General features: G+C 39.0%; 1 protein-coding gene across 9 annotated transcripts in view; it reads left to right on the forward strand.

Moving 5' to 3' along the window:
* Nucleotides 1-11,880, forward strand: part of anks1ab (ankyrin repeat and sterile alpha motif domain containing 1Ab) — a 55,388-nt gene extending 43,508 nt beyond the window's left edge. For 2 of the 9 annotated variants that reach the window (XM_017304860.2, XM_017304865.2), the window contains 3 exons: nt 3,194-3,292; nt 4,020-4,117; nt 10,909-11,880. In XM_017304860.2, coding sequence (XP_017160349.1) covers nt 3,194-3,292; nt 4,020-4,117; nt 10,909-10,966 — 255 coding nt within the window. In that variant the 3' untranslated portion in view covers nt 10,967-11,880. Of the gene's footprint in view, nt 1-3,193; nt 3,293-4,019 lie in introns of all 9 variants that reach the window. The other 7 variants (XR_014087512.1, XR_014087513.1, XM_017304861.2 and 4 more) reach the window with 7 other exon arrangements.
* Nucleotides 11,881-12,050: the final 170 nt, after the last annotated feature.

Here is a 12,050-nt window from a genome sequence, read left to right on the forward strand (position 1 = left end):
CAGCAATCACTGTCACCCGAGAGTGTGTGTATGCTGCAGGACCAACTGCTTATGCAGAAGCACAAATCATTTTGTTTTACCACCTGCCTCTTGCCATAAAATATGGAGTATGCACACATCTGCATAATGAGCCTGGCTCAGTGTTTAGGTTTTAGATGAGTTGGGGACTGATTTTTGTCATCTGTGATTAGTTTTAATGCTTCATGCTGCTGCAAAATGTTGTTGGTTTAAACAGATTTTATATATCATCCCCAAAGTGTTGTTAACTGTCTCCTAAGCCCCATCCCACAATGTTACAGTTGTTACTACATTAATGGCTTCGCGTGTCAGGAAACCAGCAGAGTTTAGCAGCTTAACAAGGACCTGTGCAACTAATGATTATTTTATACATTTATTAATCAAATAATCAGATAAAAATATTCATTTAAGCCTCATTTAATATAAGAAATATACTAAAAGATGCAATTAAAATAGAAAATTCCTTTTGTAAATAAATGCAATAACATAAAAAAAATGCAATAACATAGCATTCCTGTAGTGTATGCTTGATGAGTTGTAGATTAATTGATTAATTCTTGCATTAACTGATTATTAATTGGATGGCAAAAAGTTCTTAATTGGAATTTTCTTTTTACAGAAATACATTTTTTTAAATTTCACTTGAATTAAGTGAAATTAAAACTATACAACTTGAGGAGTTCTTGTCAGACGAGGCTTTTTTTTTTTTACTTAAATGAAGATGTATATATTTATGGTACAGCTTTGACTAATTGCTGCTCTGTGTACGTTGTCCGTATTCTCCAGTTAACAATTAATCAATTATTAAATTAGTTGAAGATTATTTCAATAACTGATTATGATTCATACGATTAATTGCTTCAGGACTAATCTCTGTAAACTAGAGAATCAATGAAAAGATAATTTATTTCAGGAATTCAATATAAAAAAATAAACTTACATGGATCAATAAAAAAATGTGATAAATGTCAAATCTTTAGTTCTGTTCATTTTGATAATTTTGGCTTGTAGTTAATGAAAATTTAAAATTCAAGTTCTCAGAAAATTAGAATATTTAAAAACTAAGCCAACCTAAAAAAGGGGGTTAATATAGAATGGCCACCTATTCCAGCTGTAGTGTCCAGTGAACAGAATAAATTCTTGGTCGCAGCTCATTTTACTACTTAAGGTGTTGAGGAAGCCCAGGTTGGGTTAATAGTGGCCTTCAGCCGTTGTGCATTGTTGAGCCTGTTGTCTCTCATCTTTTCCCTCTTATGAGCATCCAGTCTGTGCATATGACTCTTTTACCCATGGATTTTCCAATCATGTTGGTGTTTTTGGTAGTGTGGGCAGCCACCAAGAACTGCTGGAAAGTAAAATCAGTATCTCATTAAGCTTGTTAGAAAAGGGAGGCATGAACTGCTCTTAAGTTTCCTGGTAGGTGGCTGTGCTGACTTTGAAACTGACACAACACAGCAGATCAACACCAAATGAAATGGCTCACCAAATCATCACTTTAATCATCACCAAAATATTAAACTGCACCAAGAGCTGCTTAGATTTTTTTTGTCGTCAGACCATAGGAACTTGATTTCAAAATGAAATACAAAATGTAGTTTCATCTAAAAAATAATACTTTTTTACTACTGAGCAACAATTTAGTAAATTTCTTAGTTTCTTAGCTTAGGTAAGACTCTTCTTGTCTCCAGTTTAATAGTGGCTTACCGCAAGGAATATTGTAGCCAATGCCCTGGACATATCTGTGTTCAAGAAGCATTGACTCAGTATTATGCCTCACAATCCTTTTGAGGCTGTGATTTTCCTTGTTAGTTGTGCACCTTTGTCTGCAATGCTTTTCCCTTCCTCCAAGCTCTCCGTTAATATGCCTGGAAGCTGCACTCTGTGAACAGCCAACTTATTCAAAAATTACTTTTCGTGGCTCCTCCTTGTGCATCATGCAAATGTTGATGAGCAGGTTCTCCCCATAATTGTGTGGGCTGCCATGATGAGCCAACATAAACTTTCTGTCTGGGAAAATGATTTAGACTTTTCATAAGCTGGAACCCAAAATCAACAGAAATAAACACTATTTATTTAATGAAATAATATTCAAATTATATGACCTTTAAACTGAACTACTGACATAAATTAGGTTTTTGAGTTTAATCTAAAATGCATCTGAAGATACTTAACAACCAACCCCACCCCCACCCTCAGTGCTGTGAAAATGTCTTCTTTAATTGCCCTGAACTGTTTTAAAATGTAAAAGATGTCCTAAGTATATTCTTGACAGCTACATGCGTGGCTTTATAAAAAAAAGACTAAGCCTAAAGCAAACAGTCGGCCCCCGCAGAAGCAGCTGATCCACGTGGCGAACCCACATCTAATTCCAGCATTTCAAAAATGATATGGAAGAATCTGACACCCCACTCTTGCTCTTTGTTTTAAAGTAATTAGGAAAGGCTTTTATGGTAATGGGTAATTAGTGAGTGTCTGCCAGATTCAATGCTTGTTCAAGTTACTCTGACAGATGCGTAAATGCAGAAAAGAAGCAAAAGACAAAAAAAATAAAAAAATATCGGTGGCTAAAATTCACAGAGATGCGAAAATAAAAATGCAAAGATGGGGATGGACGAAGGCCAAAGAATAAATAACATGGGCTTAGCAACAATTTTGCCAAACAGCATAATGCTGTAGATATCAAGCAACCACAAATCATATCTGTACTGTAAATGTGGGGTGATTTTTTATTTTTTTTGGCTTATGGTCATCACACACCTCCGTGGGATGCGTAAAGGATTTTTCACACGGCTCGGCTCACTGTTTCATAATCCGTCCGTGTGTGTCAGGCATGCAAAAAGAGCTGCTGCTTATGACGAAACAAATGAACCTGATGTTTAATTAATCACACTCTGCTCCACCCTCACGACTGCAACGCGTGCACGCCACGTCGGCATGTGTAGAAATCCAAAGCTCCGCCGTCCTCAGCTGCTGCTGCTGCCGCTGCTAAATGGGATTGGGACGGTTGTTATTCAGAGCCAAAATTCCCCGACATGAAAACAGATTTTTCTAATGATAATTCCTGTGCTGCTGCTGGATTTCTTCACTGTCCATTTAATGCTCTGTCCCTCCTCTCCTGCCTTCTTTTTTTATAACATGTCTTTGTTCTTGTCTTCTCGGTCCTCCTGCTTCCCAGGGCGCCCCTCTGCTCGAATGCCGCTGCTGTCACTGTCACACGTGTACTACCCACCGTCCTTCCTTCCTCCCGTTGCACTCTGTTAGCCCTGGAATCCAGGTCCTTCTCTTTCCTTTCCTTTTTTCAGCCCTCAGTCACCATACATCTGCTTACACACCTGAACCTCCCTTATATATATTTTTATTATTAACATTATTATTATTATTTTGGGGATGCTGCAGTGCACTTTGACTCTTTGTTTTGTGGTTCTTAATATTTTGGATCTCATAAAACCTCCTCATCCCTTTACTTTCCCCATCTCTCATCTCCATCTGACATGTTACAGTTTGAAAATGAAATTAGCGGAGGCTTTGTGGGAAAAGGTGAAACGGTCAAGTGATTCTAGTGGCTATTGAGAGTTAAATCCATTGCAACAATATCGCCTTTGGTTGTCTCAGATGGTTGGTTGCAAAATGCTTACCTTAAGTTAAACTCTTAGCTATTTTGAAGTAATTCTTTCAGAATAAAGTATGAAGGAATGTGCATCTTGAATGAGCTGCTTCTTAACTACTAATCAGAATGCTCTTTAGCTTCCAGAGAGTCATATGTCTGGGTTTGCTGCTGCTGCGTACAGAAGCTGCGAGTATTTTCTGTCAGATATCATCCATTCTCTGTGGATTGAGCCCTCAGTGTCTGTGATTATAACCTGATCACTGGACTATCTGTACCTCTAATCCACATGCACGTGTGTGAGCTGAGGACTTGTCAGTGTGGCGCAAATGGCCTCCACTGCCACACGTCTCACACCTCCTCTCGTCCCTCCTCCCTCCCCACCCCCCTCCGGCAGATCGACCCCCTGGAGATGGATGCCGACATGCAGTCGCTGGGCAGCACCACCTGGCTCTGCGACCAGCGGGACTCCAACAGGCGTCCCGTCAGCACCAAGTACGAGACCACCATATTCTGAGGCCGGACTCTCTCCCCGCCCCGCTCCCTGTCCCCACCCCCACGGCCGCCCCCCCGCCTCTCACTGCACCTCCCTCGTACTTTTTTCCTCTACCCTTGCATCTGGTTCTCCGCTCATCTCTTTCTCTCACGGAGAAACACACAGACACACACACACACACAAAGAGATATATACATGTGAGCCCCGTGCCTTCTCACTGTGATGGTATAGCATCCCTCAGGGCTGCCTCCTCCTGCACCTTCCTTTGCCCCGCCCAGCGACCCACGCCGACCTCCTACATGCCATGACAAACACTCCTGCGGCTCCCCCGAGCTCCCACAACATCCCTGGCAGCCCCCCCTTCGCCTGTTGCTGCTGCAGCTAATGGTGGAGCCCTGGAACAGATGATCCTGGACTGATCTCATTTTACAGTGGCCCTGCTCTCTCAACCAAACTGCCTCTTCCTCCTCATCCTCCTCTTCCTGACAACTTGCATCTGCCTCCAAATCCCCGATAGCTCCCAGAGGTTGCATCTTTATTCTTCTTCTTCTTTCAAGACAATTTTTTTTTGGGGTTTTCTCCACAGGCAAAACAAGTATGTTCATTTTTGATTTGTTCAAGCTTGACTTCACAGCAAGTTCAAGTATTTTTAGATATGTTGGAATGATTTGTGTAAGGCTAAATTGGTCTGTAGGCTTAACCCTTAAATGAACAGTTTGATATTTTGGGAGAAAATGTTGATTATTTTCTTGCAGAGATTTGAGAATAGTGGTAGCCATTAATATTTTTGTAAGAGAGGCTCAGTTTTGTTCTACATATTATGCATTTAGTCATGCATAATATTTTAATACTTATTTAATATTTCATTTGTGCAAAGCATGTCTCTGCAGGGGTCAAAATCTAAGTTTGCAATTACTCTGTGTTACAGAGGTCATGCTGTTGCATTCAACATGGCTCCCACTGTTATTTGTCAGACCTGGAGTATAAATAGTGAATGTTAACATACATTGAAAATGGCATCAACAGTAATTCCTACGTCCTACAGTAGAACTGGAGGTCTACAAATATTAAAATCAAGAAGGAAATGAGAAAATTGGACTGATAGGGTAGTAACAACAGATTTGTCATGCTTTTCTTAACATTTTTTTGATGATCTACAGGTCCTTCTCAAAAAATTAGCATATTGTGATAAAGTTCATTATTTTCCATAATGTAATGATAAAAATTAAACTGTCATATATTTTAGATTCATTGCACACCAACTGAAATATTTCAGGTCTTTTATTGTTTTAACACTGATGAATTTGGCATACAGCTCATGAAAACCCAAAATCCCTGTCTCAAAAAATTTGCATATCATGAAAAGGTTCTCTGAACGAGCAGTTAACCTAATCATCTGAATCAACGAAGTAACTCTAAACACCTGCAAAAGATTCCTGAGGCTTTTAAAAACTCCCAGCCTGGTTCATTACTCAAAACCACAATCATGGGTAAGACTGCTGACCTGACTGCTGTCCAGAAGGCCATCATTGACGCCCTCAAGCAAGAGGGTAAGACACAGAAAGAAATTTCTGAACAAATAGGCTGTTCCCAGAGTGCTGTATTAAGGCACCTCAGTGGGAAGGAAAAAGTGTGGCAGAAAACGCTGCACGAGAAGAGGTGACCAGACCCTGAGGAAGATGGTGAAGAAGGGCCAATTCCAGACCTTGAGGGACCTGTGGAAGCAGTGGACTGAGTCTGGAGTAGAAACATCCAGAGCCACCGTGCACAGGCGTGTGCAGGAAATGGGCTACAGGTGCCGTATTCCCAAGGTCAAGCCACTGTTGAACCTGAAACAGCGGCAGAAGCACCTGACCTGGGCTACAGAGAAGCAGCACTGGACTGTTGCTCAGTGGTCCAAAGTACTTTTTTCGGATGAAAGCAAATTTTGCATGTCATTCGGAAATTAAGGTGCCAGAGTCCAGAGGAAGACTGGGGAGAAGGAAATGCCAAAATGCCTGAAGTCCAGTGTCAAGTACCCACAGTCAGTGATGGTCTGGGGAGCCATGTCAGCTGCTGGTGTTGGTCCACTGTGTTTCATCAAGGCCAGGGTCAATGCAGCAGCTATCAGGAGGTTTTGGAGCACTTCATGCTTCCATCTGCTGAAAAGCTTTATGGAGATGAAGATTTCATTTTTCAGCACAACCTGGGACCTGCTCACAGTGCCAAAACCACTGGTATTACTGACCACATGGTATTACTGTGCTCAGTTGGCCTGCCAACTCTCCTGACCTGAACCCCATAGAGAATCTGTGGGATATTGTGAAGAGAAAGTTGAGAGACGCAAGACCCAAAACTCTGGATGAGCTTAAGGCTATCGAAGCATCCTGGGCCTCCATAACACCTCAGCAGAGCCACAGGCTGATTGCCTCCATGCCACGCCGCCTTGAAGGCTGCAAAAGGATTCCTGACCAAGTACTGAGTGCATAACTGAACGTATTTATTTGAAGGTTGACTTTTTTGGTATTAAAACACTTTTCTTTTATTGGTCGGATGAAATATGCTAATTTTTTGAGACAGGGATTTTGGGTTTTCATGAGCTGTATGCCAAAATCATCAGTATTAAAACAATATAAAACCTGAAATATGAGTTTAATTTTTATCATTACATTATGGAAAATAATAAACTTTATCACAATATGCAATTTTTTTAGAAGGACCTGTATAGTACATGTTTTATTTAATCAAACATTATTAAAATAAAATGTAAAGATGAACTGAGTAAATAAAAATTTAGTTTTTAAGTTTTCATTTTTATTTTTTTTGTAAATATCTTCATATTAAAGTCAATGGACAAATGTGCTTCATTTACAATAATTTCTTTAGGATTCATCTGAAGAACAATTATTTCATCATGTGGATTTTCTTTCCCATCACTGAATACATTATTACTGAATACATTACAAATCCAATTAGACATTGGATTTTTTTTTAACTTTCTTTTAAAAATATGGTTATAGTACTAGTAAAAGAAAAAAATATATTTTCCAGACTTTTGCATTTGTTAATAATTGTTTAGGGAATTTAGACAAAAGAAATATGCAAATTTGTTGGAAAATGTTTTTATTCAAAAATTGGTTGTATTTTTAACATCATCAGGGTTCAGTTTGTATTTTTGTTTTCTTTTGGACAGATTACAATAAAAACAGAAGTGTCATTCACATGTTAATATCAGTATATTAACATTTATCCATGGTTATTAGTAGGTTATCAATCTTTATTCTCTGCAAGAAGGCAACTACATTGTTCTCAAAATATTGACCTGTACCTTTAAGACTCCCAGCAATATAGATGTCAATTCTGCAGTGACGATGTTGTGTTCACATTTTTAAGTATATATTTCTTTTATTTTTGACTTATTAATTTGTTTTGTTTCAAGACAGTTATATACTTTTTTCTTTCTCCATCTTTAGCCTGTCCTGTCTTACCAGGCATCTACCACTGTGAGGCACTATGAGGAGGCTGCTTTGCTAGCATGGGATGCAAGATGGACAAAAAAAACATATATATATAAATATATATATAAAAGTGAAAGACAAAAACAGCAACATGCAGCAAACAACCTGTATTTTTTTACTCATTTGTACAGTACTCATAGTAAGACCACTTATGGATTGGTCACAAATCTATCACTGATGTCTGAACTCAAAGCGGACTGAGAACTGAAACCTCCTTACACAATATTGCAGTAACTATAATCAACTAAAAAAATCCCACCTGATCCCCTATCCTGCCAAATTCCAGCACCCAACAGCGGCACGCCTACAACCAGTTTTTAACAAACAGAAAGGAGAAAGAAAAAAAAAAAAAAGCTACGGTTTGGATTTCCTGCTGTATCTAACTGTGACTGGCTGGGAAGACGTGTAGATGATGGTACAGGTTTGTTGAGATGAGTCTGGCCTTGTACTGCCCAGTGCCTGTCAGCATTAACGGTAGCGCTGAGAGCCTGCGAATCTTCTTCATTTAAAAAGAAAAACTAAAAGCACTGTGTTTAAAAAAAAAAAAAAGAAAACGGAAAAAAACAGCACTATCCCTTTTAAAACTTTGTCTTCTTACAGTGCAAGTGTAGTATTAGTGCATTTTGTGATACTTTTTTAAAGATGGGAGGTAATTGAAAACGGATTTTAAATATCTCGACAGAGGTAACATAAAGAGAAGACAACGAAAAAGAAGAAAATAACAAAAGTAAGCATATTTAGGATGTTGGCAGTAGTCCCAAGCTTTACTTATTTTTGTAATCTACAATCAAAGATCCGTTCATTGAAGTGATAGTTTAGGACTTTTGAAGTGAGGATATGATAAAAAGAAAAAAAGACATTAATATCTTGCCTGTAGTAAAAACAAGTCTTTTGGTGTCTTCAAAAAATGGTCGTGTCCTGAAGGCTGAAGTTAAAAAGTAATATGAGAGGGTATACCAAAATGGACTTTTCTTTCCCAAAACATCAAACTGAAAAATGTAATTGTTTTATGAACTTCTCTGATGCCACTTTTCTGTTTGACAGTTATTTAGACTGAAACTGATGAGTATTTACATAGAGAATTGGGTCAAAGGAGGTGTGCCATCAATGAGCTTCCTGTGTGCAGCACATGCATCCATTTGTAATCAGTACCTGCTTCACCCTTGACGGTTTGCGGCAGCGGGTTGGGATGGTATTGGTTCTGACCTCCAGCAGTCTTTGGGTGAGAGGCCTGGTGCTCCTTGCATGTGCTTCCTGGTTGTTACCGGGCAACAAAGAAACACACAAGACAAACACCATGCAGATGACACACTTATAGCAATTTAGAAAGACCAGTTAACCCAACAGTCATGTTTCTTACTCATGGGAGGAGACTGAATAATAAAAATAAGATTCAATGTGTTCCCTGATAAACTTTTCAAGCAATTAGAAACATTTTATCTTAAAAATCTTCACCCGGTAGTTTGGTAACACCCTTCTGTTATATCTCAAAATCACTTTTTGGATAAGTGAACCAGTAATCATAAATTTCTGGTCTCTGTAATGTAGGTTGGACAAGCAAATCCCTGTTTAGTTGCACGTAAAATGCGCTGAGTTTGCACTTTACTGGCATGATGTAATGATGCCCAACTTTGGTAAAACTAATTAATTCATACTGAACTTAATGAAACTATCCTTAAATTTCAGTTCATGCTTTCTGATGTGTTTGCATAACTTACTGAATTTTGTTTTAAGCGTAGACTTAAGACCAGGTTTTGTTTAGTCTAAAGCTGTCCACAGATTTGAAATCAAGCATATTACTCTTTGGATGTTCTGGGCAGAAACACTTTACAGGTTCTGCTCTCTGGACATTTTTAGTAAAAATCATTCCGTAAATATTCCTCAACTTCTATGTAAATAATCTTCAAGTGCTGTGTCAATGGTTGAAAGGTTTATTTATAAAATAGTGTTCTCACATAGATTAACTTTAAAAAAAACAATGCAGATCAAAAATCAATTAGCAATGCTTTTATTATTATTATTTTTACAAGCTTTAGCTTTATATCAGACCATTGCTATGACTATTTCCATGGTCCATTTTCAATTGCTGTTACACGCAGGAAGTTAATTGTTGCACCTCCTCCTATGTCCATTTAGAGAGTAAAAAAATCTAAAGTTTCTATTTAAATAATCTCCAAACAAGCATTTATTTTGTTTAAAAGTTCATAAAAAGACTTTGCACAAATTGCTGACATTTTTTTTAAGATGGTAGAAGTCCACTTAGTTTTTTTAGCTGTTAGCTTCAGCCCCCAGGACTAAGATGTTTGCTGTTCATAACCTTCTGACATAACCCCACTTCAAAAATCCTGAGCTGTTCCTTTGACACCGGTAAATTAATGAGCCCCCGGCAGAGACTGGTGCACATTTCCCTTCATGGTAAGCTTATTATACATGATTACACGTAGCTTTCTATTTAACTCCACTTCCGAATTTGGTACAGTACAAGTCAAGTATGTCACTTCACGTAATTGAGAGTGTTCTGTTTTGTTCCGTCTAGTTAATGCAAATAGTATGTAAAGCTGGAAACGACACATGGTTATTTTTTAAACCAAGTATTTTCCTCCTGCACTGTGATTGAAAAAAAAAAAAAGATGCTGATTGTGACGATGAGACATGACTGGGTGCCCCCTCCTGTGCACTGCCAACCGTGTGCTGTTCGCTTTGTTTCTGTCTGTCCTCGTGGACGTTTGGACTGCTACATCACTGGCCGCTGTCCTTGTTTCTGTGTGCCGCGGGAGGATTGAGGGAGCTCTTCTCCAAAAGACAGTGTGTCTGGAGACTGTATAGATGTAGCTGCTGTCTGTGCGGCACTGTGGTTGTGTCATTGCCACTTTGTTCTGACTTTTATCTGTTAGCTTCCACTGATGATGCATGTTTGGCAGTGTCTTTGTGTTCTGTCCCCTCTGATGCATTTGGCCTGAGCAGTCTCTGTATGTACTGTACTGTACTGTAGCAGCGTCTCGTCTCCACTCTTTCATCTGCCATGTCTTTTATGTTCCCACTCTGTTTACATGCTAATTCATCGCCCATCCCTCCGTTTCCACCCTTCTCCCCATTTTTGTCACACTCGTCCCCTCCATTTTGTGCGTCTCCAGGACAACGTGCTCTCGTATGGCTGCACACTATAAAAGGAAAAAGAAAAAAAAAAGCATTACACTTTAATGAAGAGCAGCTATTTAAAGCAAGAATTGGTAGCATGATGTGGCTGTGCATGTACCTGTCCTCTTTTTAACATTCGTATTCTCCCTGTGTAGCTCGCCCCAACGTTCAAGTTTCCGGACACCAAGCTGTGAGTTGAAGGGGAGCAGCTGATGCGAGTGTGTTTGTGTGTGTTGAATTAGTGCACAAAGCAGTGGGAAAATGGTTAAAAGAGAGAGAAAGAGAGTGAGAGAGAGAGAGAGAGAGAGAGAGAGAGAGAGAGAGAGAGAGAGAGAGAGAGAAGGGGCCAACCAGCGTTACTCTGACATTTAGATCTCACTCTGTACACCTCCTGCTCCTCCACTGCCCCCGAGATGAATTCCCAACTCACAGTCAAAAGGTAACTTGTGGTCCCACATCACTGGTTGAATAGGACCTGTCTATCACTCCTGTCTCGAGAAAGGTCAAGTCTACTTCCTGGCCTCCGTGTGACTTACGGATCTTGTCATGTAGGTACTGTTATGTATAGAGCACTGTAGACCGTTAGTAACATAGACCATTAATGAGAATTTCTGTTGATTTGGGTCTACTGAAGATGGAGCGCGGTTTGAAAAGGGGTAACAAAAGAGAAAAAATGAACTGTACCAGCATACAATGCTTTGCCCATATTTGTGGTCAGAGTATGGTTTGTTGAAAATGTGATACTGTTTCAAATTTCAAAGCAATATTATATTCATGATATTAAATAATACAAAGCCTAAAGAAACCCTCCCAAGTCTGTTGTCAGCATTGATTTTCTTTACATGGCTGAGCAGTTAAAAACAGACACATTACACCAGCTGTTTGAAATCAAAAGTGACATTACAAGATGGTAATTATTGTACAATTGTGCTTTCATTGTTTCCCCCACTGAACAAGATTAGTGGGTGGTGCGACTTCTAATCTAAACAAACGATTAGCCCCGTTTGTGCCTCTCTTGTACTTTATTATTTTCAAGTTGCAGAACTGAAGCTCTCACTGATCTTTGGAAAAAAAAAAAAAAAGAAGGAAAAAAACGAAGATTAGCACTGCTGTGTCAGTGTTGTTGGTGTTCAGAGAACCATCTAAGTATGAACAAAAAAATTAAATGTCAAGTGACTGATTTTAAGTGTAATAAGGAATGACTTGAATTACAACACTTCACATTCTGCAACATATTTTTAAACACAGATTTACCTTGTATTTTTTATGTGCTGTACTAAACATGTAAAAACAAATA

Source organism: Poecilia reticulata, chromosome 5, assembly GCF_904066995.2.
Source record: "Poecilia reticulata chromosome 5, P_reticulata-male-v2, whole genome shotgun sequence".
Lineage (NCBI taxonomy): Eukaryota > Metazoa > Chordata > Actinopteri > Cyprinodontiformes > Poeciliidae > Poecilia > Poecilia reticulata.